At 43.7% G+C, this 20,223-nt stretch overlaps 5 protein-coding genes across 5 annotated transcripts; 4 read left to right on the forward strand and 1 right to left on the reverse strand.

The window, feature by feature from the left end:
- Positions 1–64: 64 nt before the first annotated feature.
- Positions 65–11,729, forward strand: BYT42DRAFT_614302 (uncharacterized protein; the record flags this gene model as incomplete). Its single annotated transcript, XM_051571842.1, has 36 exons — positions 65–628; positions 697–882; positions 944–1,022; positions 1,083–1,254; positions 1,316–1,482; positions 1,540–1,670; positions 1,736–2,271; positions 2,335–2,531; positions 2,588–2,702; positions 2,757–2,874; positions 2,935–3,154; positions 3,221–3,351; positions 3,409–3,756; positions 3,829–3,922; positions 3,984–4,130; positions 4,189–4,250; positions 4,310–4,402; positions 4,462–5,589; positions 5,669–5,899; positions 5,963–6,703; positions 6,771–7,899; positions 7,966–8,213; positions 8,287–9,034; positions 9,097–9,296; positions 9,353–9,445; positions 9,531–9,578; positions 9,641–9,946; positions 10,011–10,130; positions 10,190–10,357; positions 10,422–10,543; positions 10,607–10,643; positions 10,709–10,882; positions 10,939–11,019; positions 11,073–11,403; positions 11,467–11,594; positions 11,652–11,729. The coding sequence occupies 36 exons, from the start codon at positions 65–67 to the stop codon at positions 11,727–11,729; spliced, it is 9,471 nt and encodes a 3,156-aa protein (XP_051422958.1).
- Positions 11,730–12,300: 571 nt separating this feature from the next.
- BYT42DRAFT_496732 (ras family-domain-containing protein) lies at positions 12,301–13,294 on the reverse strand (the record flags this gene model as incomplete). The annotated part of the gene is made up of 7 exons (XM_051564444.1): positions 12,301–12,387; positions 12,484–12,719; positions 12,784–12,821; positions 12,886–12,901; positions 12,981–13,047; positions 13,132–13,198; positions 13,269–13,294. The coding sequence occupies 7 exons, from the start codon at positions 13,292–13,294 to the stop codon at positions 12,301–12,303; spliced, it is 537 nt and encodes a 178-aa protein (XP_051422959.1).
- A 495-nt stretch (positions 13,295–13,789) lies between these two features.
- Positions 13,790–15,187, forward strand: BYT42DRAFT_571041 (maintenance of mitochondrial structure and function-domain-containing protein). The gene is made up of 5 exons (XM_051568451.1): positions 13,790–14,107; positions 14,175–14,267; positions 14,328–14,506; positions 14,576–15,053; positions 15,122–15,187. Exons 1-5 carry the CDS (start codon positions 13,933–13,935, stop codon positions 15,127–15,129), a joined length of 933 nt encoding a protein of 310 aa, XP_051422960.1. The 5' UTR covers positions 13,790–13,932; the 3' UTR covers positions 15,130–15,187.
- Positions 15,188–16,621: 1,434 nt separating this feature from the next.
- On the forward strand, positions 16,622–18,266 carry BYT42DRAFT_571045 (NMT1/THI5 like-domain-containing protein). Its single transcript, XM_051568452.1, has 3 exons — positions 16,622–17,324; positions 17,434–17,875; positions 18,003–18,266. The coding sequence occupies exons 1-2, from the start codon at positions 16,722–16,724 to the stop codon at positions 17,860–17,862; spliced, it is 1,032 nt and encodes a 343-aa protein (XP_051422961.1). The 5' UTR covers positions 16,622–16,721; the 3' UTR covers positions 17,863–17,875; positions 18,003–18,266.
- Positions 18,267–19,026: 760 nt separating this feature from the next.
- BYT42DRAFT_571046 (uncharacterized protein) lies at positions 19,027–20,202 on the forward strand. The gene is made up of 5 exons (XM_051568453.1): positions 19,027–19,180; positions 19,266–19,311; positions 19,366–19,508; positions 19,576–19,875; positions 19,951–20,202. The coding sequence occupies exons 1-5, from the start codon at positions 19,103–19,105 to the stop codon at positions 20,065–20,067; spliced, it is 684 nt and encodes a 227-aa protein (XP_051422962.1). The 5' UTR covers positions 19,027–19,102; the 3' UTR covers positions 20,068–20,202.
- Positions 20,203–20,223: the final 21 nt, after the last annotated feature.

Raw genomic sequence — 20,223 nt, forward strand, 5'->3', positions numbered from 1 at the left:
TTCAGTGGAACGCAAAATCCATTCTTGCGAACGGAAATAGAGTTCCTTGCAACTTTTCCTGATAATGTCGTCGAGGAGAACTGGAAATGGTGGAACCCCTGGACGGAATCGCAGCGGACAGTATAATGGAGGATCGCACGGTAACAGCCCGAGTCATGCTTCCAATGCAGCGCTAGCGCAAGACATGCCGTCTTCATTCTCGATCCGAAGACGCAACCCTGAAGAATTACGAGCATTATTGCGACGAGTGTTTCAAGACGACGATGATACCACTTTTTCGCGTCGCTTGACGAGTGCGAAACAACTGCTGGCTCTGTTGGACGAATACCGCGATTTGGAAGGCGCCGATCTTTTGCCTTTTCGGCGCGAATGCACGCATCTCATAGGCGAATGCCTATACGGACCTGGTTTAAGACTGATCTTTGAAGTGGCCAAGGCGCCACTGGCACTGAAGCAGGCGTGTGCAAAGATTGTCGCTGTGATTGGTGGCAACAATAATCGTATTGACGTACCATTAGCTTGGTTATTGGAAAACACCAATCAGTGCACGCTTGATAAGACCATCAGCGCCACAGCCCGAGCAAAAGAACGAGAACGAACAATGTGGTACCTGCGCACGTTCAATATGGTACTTGGCCTATTGTCTTGTTTAATTTTGAGGACTCATTTATCTTACATCAATCCATGTTATTTCAGCTTTTGACAGAAATCGGGACCAGAAGCATCAGCTGTCAGGCACTTCAAATCACGGCGCCAGCTTTACTTGCCAATATCAGTTCGGTATTGGATGCGATGGATACATCGGATTACTTTCCAGAAATCCTGCGTGCTCTCAACACCATTGCGTCGCTTTGCCACAATGCCTTTGCTGCCAAATTTCAGGTACCGACCCTTGGGATTACTAAAAAGGAAGGAACGGTGACATTGGATGTGATTTTTATAGGATATCATTGATTTATTGATTGGATGGTACATTGACGTCAATGCTGATTTGGACGACGAGAAACGAGCCGCTATCCTTGGTAAATTTCGCAGAGTCGAACCTAAATATATTCGTTATACTTACCCATCGATTTGCTCAGACTCCTTTCAACGGTATCAATCATTCTGGGACAATCACTTGCCGTTCGCATCTGAATTGATGCAGCACTTTTTGAGCGACATTGAGGGCTTTTTACATCAGATTCAGACCACAGCACCGGCTGAATCGACCACGGTTCAGTCCAAATGGGGAATCTGTTTGAACCTTTTACGGTATGACCACTGCTGGGTGCAGATAGAACCATCTTGACTTAATTGTTTTTTTATATCATAGATGTTTCCACGAAATCCTCGAGACCGTTATTCCGCTCATTGATGCACGTTCAAAGAAAGACGCAAACGATGTAGCAGGGCGTATGCTGGATGCCTTGCGGCCGAAAACCATCGAATTTCTCATCAAAGCCATGAATGCTTCCCCAGATACCCACTGGCTTCACATCTGTACGTCGTCCACCTTTTTAAAACTATCGGGTTACATTGCTAACGTGCTGTGTTTAGCCGATCAAATCGTTTTACAGATGGTATCTATTCGGCCGGAATCGTTTCAGGGCTATCAATCTCGCGTATTTCACTACTTGTCGTTGAACACGGTTTCTGGTCCAACACATTCTGTGCAAATGCTGATGCGGGTAAGGATGTCCCACCAATTCGTATAATCATTATAACAATGAGTGTCTTAACATGATGAATACAGACGATTCATGCTTGTTCGCCCAATATTGATGCTGAGAAAATCATGTACCTTCTCGATGTGGACAGTTCGCCTTTGTTTCGATGGCGCACTGAGCATCCGACCGACAAGTCATTGAACGCCGATATCCTCGTTCTATTCCGTGTACTCATTCGTCTTGCCGGCAGCAATCATATTACGGCACCTGTTAGCGAAAAACTCGTTGAAAAACTCCACAGTACGCTTGCCGAAGTGTTTTCTAGCTATTCAACCATTGATCTCATGTCTCCATTTCGGCAACTGTCAAACCTGGTGACGCAAACTGATACCCATTTACCGCAGTACAAAAATACTCATCGACCATCGGCCTCTACTGCGTCTTCAAACGTACTGAATGCCCTTTTCTACGGTTATATTCTGCTGGATATGGCTACCATTTGGTCTGTTGGCAGAGAACAGCATATTGGGGCCATTCTACGAATGTTATGTCAAACATGGCAATATCGATGTTTCGACATGTTTGATACTTGTTTACAAATGCTGATTGACTTTTGGACAAAGTAAGCTACCATCGATACAGTATGCTGTCTTGAACCCTTACTAATACTTGCTGTCGCACACAGAAGCTCCCGGATGGCAGCAGAGGAATTATCATTGCAAGTTGCTCTTATAGCAGATTGTGCCGATCACTGGGATGCATTGACACTTCGTTCTCGGCAAGCCATCTGTGATTTTGTCGAACAAATGCTGCAACAGCCCACCGTGCAATTGAATGAGTCCGACATGCGAGATATCATTATTCGGATCATCCATGCAACAGGTATCTTCGTCGGTAAATCTTTGCTCACGAATATCTTCTGATGCATTGTTTGCTAGATCACGAACGGAATAACCATGTCAAAGGACGATTACTCCACTTAATCTCGCAGTATTGCCAAGAATACCGATCGACGGATATTCTGTTGCCTGCTATTTCCTTGGTACAACGAGGGTAAGTGACCAGTTGATATGGACAACATCTCTTGTACTTAATCTGCATTCACAGGGTGGATGATACATGCGGCGAAATCCAGAAAATTAGCAAACAATTGCTTGATCAGCTCAACATATTCCTGCTTGCTGATATCGCTAAACAAGGCAATGCGGCTTTTTCCAATATTAAGGTAACTATTTTAATTTGTTTTACACTGTTCGACACATCTCACATGCTCTTTGTTGTTTAGAAAATATGCATGGCTACCCCACATACAGGATCGTTTCGTCCTGCACACTATGAGATTGTCATGCGCAATCTGGGAATGACCAAGCTTTTACTCAATGTCAGTGGCAATCACCCTGATCCAAATACTACTCAAGATGCAGACTGGGCGAAACGACTCTTCCATAACTGTAGCTCACTGAAAAATATGCAGAGCACTAGCATCTATGAAGATGTAAAAGAAGGTTCGTACTTGGCCAAAGACCTCCCTCAACAGTAGTCCAGTTGTTTACTTGCAGCATCCACTTCAGGTAGCGGAAATACGGAGATGGTCAACCTTATCAATCATTCGCAGTCTCTGCTGTATTATTGGGCGATATGGGAATCTGCGCGTTATTGCATCCTAGCTCGCTTAAGGACACCCTTTGGAGGGCCTCAACAGGTGTGTAGTCTGTGCAAGAAAGTTTTGCCGTGGGTCATTTCGCTAAATTCCTTTCAGACATTTGCAGCTTTTGAACGGCAACTGGACGCATTAGTTACAGCAGACGATCAATGCAACAGGCAAGTTGCCATCAGTGTTTTAAGTTGTGCAGGGACTCATATGATGGCCTCTAGACAACATTTGCAACATTTGCTGGTGCTGTTGGATCGACTGGAAACACAAATCTACAATGCATCGGAAGGTTGCACCACTGGTGCTTTACCGGCCGTGCCAAGACCAAGTTTATTATTCTTCAGAGGCAACCGTAAAACATGTCAAGATTATTTTTCAAGGATACGTCCAAATATGATCCGCGCCGCCAAACTCATTGGAGATAATGACTTGTTCGTTCGCCACGCTCTCCAGGTAAGTATTCATCAAGAATTGCATCCCGCGGTAAAATGACTGAAAGTGGACCCTTTTTTTTTCTCTGCACAGACTCTAAAAGAGCGAGAAGCATCGCTTACGGAACAGGTGCCAGAAAATGAAACCAAATGGTTTATGGATACCAATATACTGCTACGAGAATTAGGTAAACAAATTAAATACATGGAAATTACAAACAATGAAGCTCACAAAGTGGAACTTGCCAGTGCATACCTGCATCCGCCAAAAGCAAGCAGACATTATTCAGGGTTTCCACTCCTGGTACAAACGCTTAATTCGAAAGATGGCACACATCAAGCCATCGTTCTTGGAGCATTATACGTTTCGATTTTTGATCGGACCTCTTCCAAAAGGTATTGCACAAGGTCATTTTGAAGAACTATTCCATGGATTACTCACCAGGAAGAATAGCTTCTTATGAATCCCAAAGTCAGTCCGTGTCCTGGTTCCATATCGCTGCCATGTTTGCCTCAGTAAGTTTTTCCTTTGACCGCAGCTGAAATCCAAATACTGATCTGTTCATTTTCTTCAGGGTCATGATGAAGCGGCCATCAAAAGCCTCCAACGGATGGATTTGCATGTCGACAATGATCCCTTTGGTATCATCAAGATGCTGAATGCTGAAGTATGTGCTTGTCCTTTTTTTCGATGAAAATCGGTATACTAATGGGCTGTGTTTTTCAGACACTTCGCTTTTATGCTTCTCTGGAGGATTACGAGCAGATTGAGAAGCTGTGCGGTGATAATACATCGATGTTCAGTGACGCCGTTTTTAAGAGTTTGATGGAATTTAGCCATCAGCAGGAGCAGTTGCAAACGAATCACAGTGATTTCACTCTGGGCGATCTGCAATCGTACATCGACAATACTTCGATAGAGTCGTCGCTCGATATTGCTAGCCTTGAACGGTACCGGCACTGGTTGGGGATGACGAACAGTTCAACGACAACCAACGAAGATATCAATGATTTTTTGGCGCAACGGCTATGGCTCACGCTCAGTCAAGATGTCCTGTCGGACCGATGCAAAATACTGGAATACCAGCTGCAGCAGACCACCACCGAAAAGCTTCTGTTCCAAGCCCAAGATTGGGTTCATTTCAGCCATCATGCTCCATCGATCGCTTCTTTACCTGAAACAAAAATCTGGAACCGTTTAACGAATTGTTTCCGCAATAACCTGAATGATATGGATCTAACGTATGCGGCGCCCTACCTCAAAGAAATCCAGCTGCATGTAGCCAAAGTGGCACGGAAACAAGGCAATATTGCCACGGCCGAACGTTGGTTGGACAGTGTCGCTAAGACCGACAGCGAGGCAATGGATACGTTGTACGAGAGGTCCAAACTGCTGCTAGCCCAGTCACACTACAGCGCTGCTGTGGATACTTTCCACACCATTCTTCAGAGCACCGAGTCGAGCCCCGAATACGCTGTGCTGCAAAGCAAAGTGTGCGTCAAGATTGCGAAACTACTGGATAATGCCCCTGAAAATGATACGATTTCTTTAACCGAACATTTGATGAACTTGTCGTCGACGGACACGCCATCGGCAAACCAACTGTATTCTCCTGTCGAACAAGCCATCGATTCCGCCTTTGAAAAAGCGGTCGAAAAATCATCCAGTTCTGCAGATGTATGGTTCGAATATGCTACGCATCACTACAAAGAGGGATGGAGAATGCTCAACGAGTTGTCGCGTGAAGAATCTCAACTTGCTGCCATTCTCTGGGTTCGCAACCATCTGCGTGCTGCACTGGAGAGTGAAGAGGCAAACGGACGGCTTCATGGCAAAATCACCGATATAGAAAAGGTAAGATGAAAGACGATAACTGACATACTTGAAGTGGGGTTCTTTTGGTCTCTGTTCGTTCTAATCTATCTTTCGCCAGGCTTTGCTAGAGTTTTTACAAGATCAATCGGCTGATGTAGGATCGCAGGGCTTTAAAGAATCCTCTTCACTCAACCACGTTTTCACTCACATTGCCCCTGATATGAGTAACGAATGCAAAGAAACAGTGATCGACACTCTAAACAAATTGCAAGAGGCGATCCTACAACGGTTCCGTAGCGCAGTGTTGGCCTATTTCCAACACTTATCACTGGATAAATATCAGAACAAGGTACGACTCACAAATCTTGCGCAGGATGGGAGTCAGTCTGTTAACGCTGTCCGCTGTACGCAGGAAAAGGGATTGTCTTCAACTTCTACGTCCAGCGTAATGACGGCTACGTTGCGTTTACTGCGGCTGTTGGTGAAATACGGAGAAGCATTGCAAGATTTGTTTCTGACACATGTTGAAACGGTGAACATTGAACCATGGAAACAGATTGTTCCTCAACTTTTCTCCCGATTGCACCATCCTGCCGAGTTTGTTCGGCAGATTATTGGAAGACTCATCAGCCGTATATGCAATGACGATCCTCAACATATTGTGTACGATGTTATTGTTGGCTACACGTCGTCGAAAACAAGTCGTGAAGCCAAACTCGTGCTCGATACCATTGCCAGTCAGATGATGCAAAAAAACGCGGTTTTATGGAATTCTACGCGACGGATGGCCGAAGAACTGGAGAAGATTACCGTGCTCTGGGAAGAAAAGTGGATTAACAAGATTGCTTCTCTGCAACTCGACGTGATGCAACAGTTTCAAAAGCTGGAGCATGAAGTGATTCGTCTAAAGCAAATGGACTTGGAAAACGTTCAATGCCAAAAGATCTTCCGAGACAACTATGATAGCGTGATGAAATTCATTGTTAATTCGATCGAAAAGCTGATGACCGCTACCGTCAATAGTGCCTCCCGCACGCATCATGAAGAATGGTTTTGTGAAACATACGGAAACGAAATACAGCAAGCCTTTGAATTACTGCAAAAACCGAAATCCATGGAAGAACATCGTCTTGGCTGGGAACGTTTCCAAAAGGTAACTGGTAGAACTATTCTTACGTGAAATGATGAACGCTCGTATAAACTTTGTACCTCTTTGTTAGCTGCATCGCCAACTCATTGCAGAATCTCATAAAGTGCGACTTTTGGAGCTCAAGGATGTGTCACCGTATCTGGCAGGTCTAAAGAACACGGTGATCGGTTTGCCTGGCATCCACGATAGTCACGCGTCGTGCTTTATCCAGACCTTTGGCACGAGTGTAGTGATCATTCCGACCAAGACGCGACCAAAGAAGCTAAAAGTGGTGGGCACGGATGGCAAAAAGTACTCGTACCTGTTTAAAGGATTGGAGGATCTTCACCTGGATGAACGTATCATGCAACTACTACGTACGATCAATGGAGTGCTTGTGGAAGATCGAGCGACAGCTACGCGTGGCATGAAAGCACGTACCTACGCTGTGATCCCTCTGAGCGATCATTCAGGAATGATTCAATGGGTGAACGATGCGGTGCCTTTGTTTGCGCTCTACAAGCGATGGCAAAAGCAGGAACACCTTGGTCAAATGCTATTGGCCAACGAGACCCCTGATAAAGTGGCACCGCCCGCCCAACCACGTATCCCGACTGAAATATTCATGGACAAGGTCGCCAAGGCTCTCAAAGCCGAGGGACTGCGTGTCACCGCCAATCGAAAACATTGGCCCAAACATGTGTTGAAGAAAGTGTTTATGGATTTAGTCAAGGAAAGCCCCGGCGAGCTGTTGGCGAGGGAGATATGGTGCAACAGTGTGGATGCCACGGAATGGCTTCAGAAAACGAATTCTTTTAGCCGATCGCTTGCTGTCATGTCAATGATTGGTTATATTATCGGCTTGGGCGATCGACATCTCGACAACATCATGGTCGATTACAAAACCGGCGAGATAATTCACATCGATTACAATGTGTGCTTTGAAAAAGGCAAACGGTTACGTGTTCCTGAACTGGTGCCTTATCGTCTCACGCAAAATTTATTCAATGCTCTTGGCATCACTGGCGTGGATGGTGTTTTCCGTACAGCAGCGGAAGAGACGATGCGCGTGCTGCGTAAGCACAAAGAAGTGCTTCTGACACTTTTGGATGCCTTTGTCTACGATCCATTGGTCGATTGGGAAAACGAAGCCGAAGAAGTAGAAGAACGTCAAATGACCGAGATTCAAGCGAACCTTGCCCTCATCGCCTCCCGTTTAAGTATGTACTTGTGCTTTTTGATACTACGGATTCATGGCATTCTAAAAAGTGATCTGTCTTGTTTAGCTGAGAAAAGATCCCACTACGAGACAATGGAGGCAAGAGTATCCGACACACTCTCCGGATTGGCGGACCTCATTCAGTCGGCTAAATCGAGTGCTGATCAACTGTTAATCGAGGATGATAGCGATGAGGATGAAATGAACATCATTACCAATGTCGAGGATCGTCTCGAAGGTGCAAAGGATCGTCTTCACGATATATTAGCTCGGTGTCGGTCTTGGCACGCGAACCATCGAATCGCTATCGACATGGTAAAGGCAAGTTGGCTCACGGTAAACATTGAATGTCACGCAGTGAATGACAGGAATATCTTTTTTCCTGTAGAAACCGCAGCAATTCAATGACGTTATATCCCGAAAGGGGCTTGAGCGGGACGTAATCCCAAAGACCATCGATGATAGAGCCTGTGTGGACATTTACAGGGAGTTTACCAGCAAAGTCAACCTGTGGATTGACCAAAGAAATGCTGTTTATCACGAGTGTGAGGAAGAGATCCGAACGTATCGAGAGCTGATAGAACCATTGCAAGGCAAAGTGCTGCAACAAGACACGTGTCAAATGTATGGTGGCATGCTGGCCAACTTGGTCGAACACCGATTTGCGAAACCTTTAGCCGAGCAAGTATTGTCACGATTACACAGCAAAAGGACTTCGCCCGCTCTACAGACGCTGGAAAGTCGAACCTATAGTTTTAGCAATGCGTTATTGCAGTACTTGGCTTACGTTAGGCCGCTAGTCCTCGGTTTCCAATCTGCAAACAGCCGTGGAAACGGTGCTGAAGCAGCGCTGCGACAAACACAGAAGCGATGGAGGATGATGTGTGACCATGAGACTCGTACCTTGGCCATGCTGGATTCGATGCCGACGGTGGAAACTCTGCTGCGTCGTCTAGCCAACGAAGAAATTGACCAACCCCACGATGATGATCAGGAAACTAATGCTATCTTGAAAGGGCAATTGCTGGCCAAGGAAGGGAAATGTCGTCTGAGCATTTTCTCTTTACCGTACCATGAAGACGTAGGCCTTTTGGCCCTCAGCTCCTACTGGCGGGTATATCTATCGTCTTTACGCGGTAATACTGGAATGTCTGAAAGTGTGCTTGGGTGGTTATCATACTGACGCTAGACTATTTAGATATTTGGGGAGGTCATCGACTTGTGGAGTTCTTGGGAGAACGCGAAACTCGAGTTCTGGATTGTCTGTCAATAATGACGCCTACCTTGCTTGAATTGGACGAGGCATGCTTTTCGATTTGCGAGCAGCTTGAATTCTTTTCAGCAGAGAGTTTGGAAGCGATGATTACCACACTTCGCAACTTGACGCCGGAGCAGATGGTAAACTCCATTGAGTCAATGTTTTGAACGCCGTTAACAGTATGCTCTACAAACAGAGAGATTATAAGCAACAACCCCATATATCTGGTCCCTTGGCGTTGATATTGGATACCTTCCATGCACTGGATTATGCATGCATGGCAGCCGAGGTATGTGATCGTTCATAAGACTTTTTCAGATCAATGATGTTTTGGTTGCTCTCATGTTCTTACATGCTTGATTCCACTAAACCAGATGATGGACGATCCGATTGTTCTGCAGTACATGTTGTACAAACAAACAGTAAGAAATTATGTAATGAGTGACATAAAGGTGACAGCGGCTAAAAAAATGCATTGTTATAGCTGTTCCTGAATATACTGCAAGAGATCCAGAAATGTTTCCAGGCCATTCCACCCCATGCTTCGGTACCACCGTTGATCATTGCCTGGAGCATGGCGTCCAATCCTGTGATTAGTCACAGTTTGTCTGCGATGGCCAGCTTTTTCATTTTGCATATCTACATTCCTGCGTCCAATCAGCTTTTATCCGTCATGCGAAACAGGTTAAGTCTTCAGTTATCCGTGAACCAAGACGCACCCACTACTTCCTCGGTCGACATTGTTAAAGAGATGTGCAGCTTGATGACGGAACAACTCATTATGGAAAAGGTAGTATTTCGATCGCCAGTTTGAGCCAACGTTTGATTCTGTTTATTAACAAGTAGATGCATAGGCATATCAATACATGGAAAAGTATGACCGATCCATGAAACAATACCATGCGGACATTGCCCGCTTTGAATGGTACAATGCGCCTTATGTACAGACTCACACGCCACTTCTACGTAGCCAGGTTGGGATGTTTTTACTGTAGAGATATCTCAATATTTGCTAACCCGTTATATCATGTAGCTTATTGTCCAGCTCTCAGATGCTGCTGAAAAACTGCGGCTGCTGGGAATCGAATTGGAATCTTTGGACAAGACTTGTGAGCAGCTGGATAGCGTGTCACCGAAAGATTCTAAATGGCCAATGATCCAATCCCAGTGGAAGAGGGCTTATGGACTCGAAAAGGAAAAGGTAAACTAACTTTCAATCACAATAAAAGATAGTGAAAGCGCATATTCATACTGGGCGATGCTAGTGTACCACGATCATGGAGTTGTACAACAGCATTCTTCAACTCGACAGTTGTCGGGAGAACTATACCCAAGCCATGCTATTTGCAAAAGAAATTGAAGAAAACTTGCAAATCCTAATTGAAGAGTAAGAAAATTAATGGAAGAGAATTTACCAACGGCTGTTTTTCATTAATACGTTATCCCATAGAGATGTCAACGAAACTCCTCAAGATACCCAGAAAACGGTATGTATGACAACGATCTCACTGATGTGGAGCTTTATATTCATTTTGAAATGATTCGCTCCCAGTTTGTGGTTCCCTCTACGGTGCTTCACACCGTCAAAGACAAGCTTGTCAATGTGATTAAACTGGTGGCGGAAGTGAAATCGCCTGTGGATGGCGTCGGTCCGTTATTAGAATCCATTACGATTGTGGATACCAACGCAGATAATGAAATGAAGCCAGCGCAAGAAAGTGCCAAGGTAAGCCTATCACTAATTTATGACTGGCCGGATCAGTATGCTTATATGTTGCATAGATTGCGTTAGATGCACTTATCAAGCTTGAAAAACACATCTCATTCATTAAGGAGGCGTCTGTGTGCGACTATTCGCAGCTGGTAGGATGACATTTATCTATTGTCGGGAGCGAAATCATTGATGGAAATCATAGATCGAGACGATGGACCATATTGGGGAAGCGTTAAAACAACTGTTCACATCCTTGCAAACGCTTGAAGAATTCGGTCCCGAGAACAAGGCTTCTTCTGCTGATGATATTCGTAAATCGAAACCTATAAGCGTGTTGACTGCAGAGGAAAAGAGCAAACATGCATCGATCGATGATACTGGTGATAATGAACATACGTCCATGTACGCCAGCGGTCAGTCGGAACCTCGATCCCAGTATCCGGAAATGACGGAAAAACAAAGTATTCCCGATGCAGCACATCATCAAGCTACTGGCGTTGACGAGAAGGAATTGGTCCATACCCATCCCCATGGTAGATAAACAGAGAATATGGATCATACCTTCCTTGAATCAATGACTTATACCATTCTATTAGAACGCACTGGCGCTCCGGTCCGTGTTATGCAACGCAGCGAACACGTTTTGGGCATTATGCGTCGTATCAAAGCGAAATTGGAAGGAAGGGATTTCAACGTGCCATACAAGATGACAGTTTCAGAGCAGGTTGGTTCAACATGAAGAAAATAAGGTAATATTAATATCTAAATTTTTCATCCATAGGTCACAAGAAGTATTGAACAAGCTACATCCCCTGACAATCTTTGCATGATGTACGAAGGCTGGACCAGCTGGCTTTAATTCCACCGCGTTGTTGCCACTGGCGGATACACTCTTACAAACATATATCATATGCTGCCCAAAAAGAAAACCAGCTAAAACATGACCGTTACTATGGTCAAAGAGCACAGCAGTTGCTGTATACCAAAGTGTCATTTCAAAATAAAGTAGCAACTATTAATAGAATGAATCCCACATCGATAACTAGGCTTAGTGTTTGCTAATTTGGCAACGATGTTCCATACACGTCAATCCAAAATGCAGATCTAACAATGGCATCATTGTGAAGTAAAACAAAACTTGCCTGCTGTAGAAAAGGGCTTTTTCGTGTTCTCGCAATCCCATCCAGCTTGTTTGCTGCTACTCGGGTTTTTTTGACAAACCATGGGTCAGTAGTTACGTCAAGGAGTAACATATATACGGTTGCATTAAGCTTTAGTATGTAGGAAATGGTGCACGGGAAAGAGGGAAGTAATGAAGAGCACTTCATATCTGGACGAAAATAAAATAACTATATTTTATATGATTGATACGGAATCGGGGAATCTTCAGTGGTTCTAAATGATATGGGCAGCTTGTTCACCTAGTCTGTCTAACAACATCCGCCTTTGTTGGATGTTGCATTAGCAGAAGGTAGTGACGAACCACCTTGAGGCGCGGATAATTTGATGCCCGTTGTCTAACCCCCCAAAAAAAAAACCGGATGTTGTATTTTTTCCCCATTAGTTAATGTATGAACTCTTTTTCTCGTTGATCAAGTAACGGGTTTCATTACCTCGTTTGATAAATCAATGACACCGCTTTGAATTTTCTTGCATATAGTCTGGGCGGTTTTTAAGAAGGCGTCTTCCACATTTTCTGCTGATTTAGCCGAAGCTTCCAAAAAGAAGAGATCGTTTTCGCGTGCAAATCTTTCGCCTTCCTCTGTTGACACTTGTCGCTTGCTTTCGAGATCGCTTTTGTTGCCAATCACCATGATCACAGTGTTGGGATTGGCGTGTTGACGGATATCTTGGATATGGCACAGCGTCACGTTAGCTCAAAAGGATATTCTAAAGTACGTTTCAATATCAACCTTCTAACCATGTCGGCAAATTTTCAAAGGTTTCGCGTCTAAATAGAAAATTAACATTGGTTTAAAAAAAGGGTCATCCTTTAGATCTGTTGAAATATTTACCTTGTGATATCATAAACTGGAACGTCAAAAAACGAAACCGAATGGGTAAGACAACTATGGATACACTTGTCACACTAGATTTTTGTTCCACTCACCCAGCAATGCTCCCGCTGCTCCTCGATAATAACTGCGAGTGATCGTTCGAAAGGATTCCTGGCCAGCCTAAATGCAATGATATTTAAGAGAAAAGTAAGTGCTTTCATTTTATTTTATTTTGATTTCATTTAATGCCTCATTCAATCTTACCGTATCCCAAATTTGTAATTTGATTTGCTGATCGTTTACATTAATGTGTTTCGTTCCAAAACCAACACTATAGTGTGGATGATATGTTTAAGAGGTGTACCGAACTGTCGTTAAGCCTTGTAATTTTTTTTACCCACCCAATCGTAAGATCGTGCGCAGGCATAAATCGTTGATCCGTAAACTGTAAAAGGAGGCATGACTAAAAAGCGATAAAGAGAAAAAGATCAGATCCACTGCGGAGAACAATCCATGGAACACAAAAAAGTTATATCATTGCTGGATGAATGAAAAGGAAAAGAAAGAAGGATAGTATCGATATTCTCATATGGTACTGTATCCAAATAGCCAATCGATACAATTCCTTTTCTTTTTGTGAACAAGTTAAACAGTAAAAGTAGCTTACCTTGCCAACGCCTGCAGACAAAAAAGATGATTCAAGGCATTGAGATGAATTGGTTTCGAATGGCGTCTATTTCTGTAGGCTTACCGGTGTCGCCGATGATAATATACTACTTTACTATCTTAGAGCAACCATTACGAGGAATATCTGAAAATACATACCTTGATAATGTAGCTATAATTGTAATTTGACATGGCTATGGGTTAGAAAAAGAAAAAAAGAGGGTGCTTGGCTTCAATGCCGGGCTCGAGCACTCACATGAGAAGCGCTTCCATTTTTAAACACCGCCAGAATGATGTCACAAAGACAATTTGATATACGCGTGTGCACAGCAAGCCGTCTCCGGGACCTGACGCTTTTTCAACGTATTCATCCATCAGTGGACCAACGATTCAGCCATTATGCCAGCCACAACTTCTATTTCGTCTGCAACGACCGTTCACGTGCATCCTTTAGTTCTTCTTTCAGCCACCGATCACTACAACCGTGTAGCTAAAGACACCAGAAAGCGGGTCGTGGGTGTTTTACTTGGACAGCAAAAGGGCAAGACCGTCAATGTATCCAACAGTTTTGCAGGTAAATCCGTCCCCCCATTGCAAAATGCATCAACAAACAGGACCATTCAGCTGAAAACGTTTGTTAGTTCCTTTTGAGGAGGATGAGAAAGATCCCTCAGTGTGGTTTCTCGATCATAACTACGTTGAAGCCATGAATGACATGTTCAAGAAAGTAAACGGTAAGCGGGTCTTATATTCGGCCATGGTGGGCATGGATCACTAATCTGTTTTTACTACAGCCAAAGAGAAATTGATTGGATGGTACCACAGTGGACCGAAGCTTCGTTCGTCAGATTTGGAGATCAACGATTTATTCAAACGATACACACCCAATCCCGTGCTGGTGATTGTCGATGTGAAACCCAAAGATGTCGAAATTCCTACGGATGCTTACTTTGCCATTGAAGAGATCAAAGATGTGAGTAGTTGAGGGCGAGTTTCGGAAAACACCAAGGACGAGTGATGACTTATGTTTCATCATGGATAGGATGGCACGGCAACAACGAAGACGTTCATGCATGTTCCCTCAGAGATAGTGGCTGAAGAGGCTGAAGAAATCGGTGTGGAGCACTTATTGCGAGACATTAAGGATAACGCAGTGGGCACACTTTCAACTCGCATCAATTCACAATTGGAATCTTTATCTGGATTGCAAGGACGACTGGAAGAAATCCGCGACTACTTGCAAAAGGTCGTGGCCGGCAAATTACCGGTGAATCATCAAATCATTTACAATCTTCAGGATATTTTCAACTTGTTGCCTAGCTTGGAATCCCCTGAAATGGTCAACTCTTTCAGCACAAAGACCAACGATCAACTTCTTGTGATGTATCTGTCCAGTTTGATTCGAGCCGTCATCGCTTTGCACAACTTAATCAACAACAAAATCGATAACCTGCAGGAAGAGGGAGTTTTGGTATCAACGGCCACTGAAGATGAGAAGAAGAACAAGGAATCAGACTCGGCTGATAAGAAGGAAGAGAAAGATGATGTAAAAAGTGCAAATGACAAATCCTAATTAATGAAAACGTACCTGCATAAATAAAATGATGGATCATTTTTTCATAAACTGCACTTTGCATCCATGTAGAAGTGAATGGAATGAAAGACATGACATCTTCATTATTCTCCACGTGTAAAGAAAAAGTTGATTCCGAACAAGTTGGCAGGTAGCAAGTAGTTAGCAACGTGCGGCATATTTCGCTAGTACGTATTTTAGGCAGGCAATGAGTAACCTTTTTCCGGGATTATCTTGGTAAAATCAAGTCTAGACACCACAAATAATACAAGTACAGATTTTTGAGTGATAATAAAGTGATCATAACTAGCTTAGTAAGGTACTACAAGTACTGATCTTTACCAAATAGGCATTGCCAAACGACAGGGAGTGTTGCTTCGTTAGACCACTATTCTCTAAAGAAGGAGATCCTGTTGACCGTCGGTCTTCCCGAAATAAGCTACCGTATGCTCTTCAAAGGTAAGCTCCCGGATAATAGTTTAGGTTAAGATCCTGATTACATATAGCACAAGGCAAATATCAACCATACTCCTTTGCCACTACTTCCAGCCCTAAAAATATAGGCTTCTTTTTTATTGCTACAGTTAGCAGAATAGTCCACAACAAATGTTCGAAGAGTAATTTTATTTAGCTAGCTACGTCGCATCATTCATCGGCTATCTTGATGCTGAAATGACCATCAACGGCAATATATGTAAACGGATAATGGTATGCAGTCCTGAGATGCTCGCACTAAGTTGCAATACCTTAATTTCCGATTGTTCGCGTTCCTATGACTCATACTTCTCACGATTCTGCAATGCGTTTTCCCACTTTTCCGACTTCTGATAATTATGTCGTTTTTTTTGCGACCTTTTCCAAAGCTAAGAAATATAATATCATCCCATCAGTCTACCAATTACTCCAATGTATTGAGAACTTTTGATATGATGAGCTGTACATGAACTCTGTTAGGTCATTCATGCACCTTCGAAAGACACTCATGGTCCATTATTTGATCTTCAATTGTACGTTATTGAAACTCCATTTCGAAAGAACTCCATGAAAAGACAACCTGTTACTCCGACACAAAAAGGTCCATCTTTTGAGAGATTTACACCCGCTAAGTCCTAGATTTTTGAGCTGATTCTGACTGAAAATATAGGAGGCTTATATGCTGACTCCACCACCATTTATGCTGAGTCCCTTGATCCAATGATTCATGGATTCTTTTTCTCTTCCTTTCTTATATTTCATCTTGCCGTCGTAGACATTGCTAATGCACCTGCGCTGTCGCAGGCAGTTTAAAACAGCCTTGCTCGCATTCATGTTATGATAAATGACTGTTTGTTGCTTGCAAACTTGGTACAGTAACCGATTAAGGTCATATTGCTGTTATGTTCGGATCTCTGCGGACTCGTACGGATGTTGGCGATGTTACACAGCCATGTAGGTCTATAATCTTAAAAGGAAATTGCCAATGGCAAGAGACGATCCGGTTCCATCTCGATATTCTTTGCATCTAGTTTGGATGGTTCGGGTACCCTAGCACAATCTGCATTTATTTTCTTATAAATAGACAGCTCCACTGTCGCTCGAGAAGAAACCATCATCTCCCCATCGCTTTCCTGTTACTATGTCTACTGATAAAATCACTTGCTTGTTGAACTGGCACGCTACTCCGTACCATTTGCCTCTCTTTTTGGCCAAGAAGCTGAACTACTTTGAAGAGGAAGGTGTCAAGGTGGCTATCTTGGAGCCGAACGATCCCTCGGATGTGACGGAAATCATTGGTTCCGGTAAAGTTGACCTCGGTTGCAAGGCGATGATCCATACCATTGCCGGAAAGGCTCGTGGTTTCCCTATCAAGTCTATTGGTACTCTTCTTGATGAACCATTTACGGGAGTCGTGTATTTGAAGTCCCAGAGCGGTATTACCGAGAAATTTGAGAGCTTGCGCGGCAAACGCATTGGTTACGTCGGTGAATTTGGCAAGATCCAGTTGGACGAACTGACCCGCCAATATGGTATGACTCCTGAGGACTATACCGCAGTTCGTGTGGGTATGAATGTGACCCGTGCCATCATTCGTGGTGAAATTGATGCCGGCATTGGTCTTGAAAATGTTCAAATGGTCGAGCTCGAAGAATGGTCCGTCACTCAAGGCCGTTCCCGCGACGATGTGGCTATGCTCCGTATCGACGAGTTGGCTCATCTGGGTTGCTGCTGCTTCTGCTCGGTAAGTTTACAAGACCGCCCCCCCCCCCACGCACACACACATAGGCACACCTCCCTATCCGCTATTCAACGAGTTTCTAATCTTCATCTTTTTTTTTACTTTATAATAGATTCTCTTTATTGGCAACGAGCAGTTCATTGCAGAGAATCCTGAAAAGGTGGCCAAGTTCATGAAAGCCGTCAAGCGTGGCGCCGATTACATGTTTGCCCAGCCTATTGAAGCCTATGAGCACTTTGTGGAAATGAAGCCTCATATGGACAATGAAGTGAACCGCAAGATCTTCCAGCGATCTTTCAGATACATGTCCCGCGATTTGAAGAACGTGCAACGTGATTGGGACAAGGTGACCAACTACTGCAAGCGTTTGGAAATCGTAGACGATCAATTCCAACAGAACCAAACCAATGAATTCTTGACGTGGCCCCTTTTGGAAGAAGGTCCTGCCGGTGTAGAACCTCCTACTGTCGACACTGGCGTCGTTGGCTACTGCCGCACTGGAAGATGCTGTGGCGGAGCTACAGTCGATGTTAAAGCTTGAAGAATAGCACAAGGTAAGTCGTGACACATCATGCAACGAACCGTCATTAATATTGCGTACGTCTTTTTATACCCTTTTTTTCATCTTATGCATTTTCAAAACCGTCATATTTCATAATTTTTTACACGAATGATCGGCAGCTGGAGGTGCTCGAGTATGACCTAAAAAGCATACCAAGTGGCTGAGATTATACTCCTAACACCTGATCAGGTTAATACCTGCGTAGGGAAGCCGCCGATCCTTCTTTTTCTTTTAGCTAATAAAATGCTTTGTCTCAAGCTCAATAACCGATGCCATAAAACATAATTTCCCAGTAGCTTATGCTAGAGTTTTTGGAATTGTTCAGATATTAAGTTCATTGACATGATAAGCTAATAAAAATACCATTGCATGTTAAATCAGAGTCAGCACTCAAACACCATTGCATTATCTGTCAAAGGAAGCAGCTTGCACTCATTCAAAGGATACTGTTCTCAGTCCATAGAACTACAGCTTACCGCTCGATTTCGAAATTACCCCGGGAAGCACAGAAAAGTGATAATTGAGTTATCCAAAACTGATTTTTAGTCTTAGCATATAACGTATAATAAAATAACCTCATTATTGGGAATTCGAAAAGCCAGCGTTCTGAAATCGACCGGTGTCTGTGCTAGGATTTTCTTTTAACTCGATGGGGTTTCTTTTAGTTGCACTGGGAAGGAATTACTTTGGTGCGATGGAGACTCTTAAGCCGAACGAGTGAAATTTGATAAAGACAGTGTTGCATGCAAAATCACTTAAGCCAGTCATCGGATCAAGACGCTGGGTTGCTGTCATATATTGTCGGAGGCAGTTTTGGGGAGCATTCAGCAGCGGCGTGATTCCAGCGTTTCAATGGCCGCAGAAGGACAAAAGCGACAGTCTGAGTTTACGCCGGGCAAGCACAACCGATTTTTCTGATCTGATACCAACGTGTGGTCGTTTCGATCTGAGAGTAAGCCAGCTGCAAGTTTTGAAGAGTTTCTTCACAGTTAGAAACTGGATAAAATAGGCAAGAGGCTCTCAACTGGTGTCGAACAAATCTCTGATAAGTGATTCATCTGACACTTGCGCAGCACAAGGCGGTGAAGGATTATTTTTGTCTCCGAAACTGTTTGATGGTGGATGAGCCTCATCATGGTTACACGCAAAGCCACACAGCGTAGTTATATCTACGGTAGAACGGGAATCTCGCGATGCATAACTTTCTTTTACTCAACAAATGATCTTGGTCAGTGAGCGAGTATGTTGCTGCGTTCCTGTACGCATCGGCGTCCTACTAATATCCATTATTCTGAGTGTAAGTATTAACATGCAGTAGTTTTGGGCGAGTCCATTTAGCAGATTTCAGGTGGCTCATTCCCTTTTACCACGTATTTCAATAGCTCGTCTACCTCGCTTTATTTACTCTCATGTTCGTCAAGCACGATGGTAATACTTTGTGTTTGTATTTCGGTTGACGTGTGTTAGTAATAATATGACTAGATATGTACCTGTGGGCTACATCGATCCAGGAGGTGGATACCGCCCTCACCGATACAGCATTCAATGGGGTGTTTGCAGCGTTCGCGTGCGTCACTATGGGATATGCAGTGACTTCGGTGTTCGGCATCATAGCGATTGTTCTCGTGAGTTGATAATAAGCCTATGGGTTGTGAAGCTTTTTTGCCGAGTACTGAAAATGATGCGTTTCAGCAACATCGAAGGGTGGTGCGCATCTACCATGTGGCGAACTGGATTTTCGTACTCTTAATTCTCACCAGCTCTTTGGCGTATTGGATCTATTTCAAGGTCAAGCAAGATGTTTATGTTAACGATTGCCAGGATTTGGTGAATAAGATGGCGGGATTGCCGGAAGATAGTCCATACAGTCGCGTGATTGTTCCACACAACAAGCCTATTGCTGGAGGAAACGATAAACAATACTGTATAGATCTGATAAACAAACTCGTGATTGCTTCTGGCGTCGTTGTATTCGTAGGCAACGCTATTCAGGTACTTCCAGAGTTTTTTTTTTAAAAAAAAAATGTATATTGATCATGGGGAAACTAAACAAAACAACCGGCGCAGATATACTTTGCAAGCTCGATCGGTGTTTATGCGACAAGTTTGAAACGTCATTATCAGCATCAGCGTTTGCAGGATCAGGATGACGATGAAATCATGGCAAGAAAATTGATGGAATGAGAGAAAACCCATAGCAGTACATTGTAAATTATTTATATCCACTCGTCGCATCTACTATACGACGTCCCATACCCTCTACATTTTTTTTTACATCCATTTATTGAATAAACATTATGAGAATCATCACATTTTCCCTCCGCAGTCCAAGCCTTGAAG

The sequence above is a fragment of the Radiomyces spectabilis genome (assembly GCF_025331425.1).
Source record: "Radiomyces spectabilis strain NRRL 2753 chromosome Unknown BYT42scaffold_7, whole genome shotgun sequence".
Taxonomy (NCBI): domain Eukaryota; kingdom Fungi; phylum Mucoromycota; class Mucoromycetes; order Mucorales; family Radiomycetaceae; genus Radiomyces; species Radiomyces spectabilis.

Bases quoted from the DNA above. Each gene is read 5' to 3' on its own strand.
- BYT42DRAFT_571045 (XM_051568452.1), top strand. From the start codon at position 16,722: ATGTCTACTGATAAAATCACTTGCTTGTTGAACTGGCACGCTACTCCG. The intron at 17,325-17,433 runs GTAAGTTTACAA...ACTTTATAATAG, and splicing joins GTTGCTGCTGCTTCTGCTCG to ATTCTCTTTATTGGCAACGA.
- BYT42DRAFT_571046 (XM_051568453.1), top strand. From the start codon at position 19,103: ATGATCTTGGTCAGTGAGCGAGTATGTTGCTGCGTTCCTGTACGCATC. The intron at 19,181-19,265 runs GTAAGTATTAAC...GTATTTCAATAG, and splicing joins TAATATCCATTATTCTGAGT to CTCGTCTACCTCGCTTTATT. The intron at 19,876-19,950 runs GTACTTCCAGAG...CAACCGGCGCAG, and splicing joins TCGTAGGCAACGCTATTCAG to ATATACTTTGCAAGCTCGAT.
- BYT42DRAFT_571041 (XM_051568451.1), top strand. From the start codon at position 13,933: ATGCCAGCCACAACTTCTATTTCGTCTGCAACGACCGTTCACGTGCAT. The intron at 14,268-14,327 runs GTAAGCGGGTCT...TTTTTACTACAG, and splicing joins CATGTTCAAGAAAGTAAACG to CCAAAGAGAAATTGATTGGA. The intron at 14,507-14,575 runs GTGAGTAGTTGA...CATCATGGATAG, and splicing joins CCATTGAAGAGATCAAAGAT to GATGGCACGGCAACAACGAA.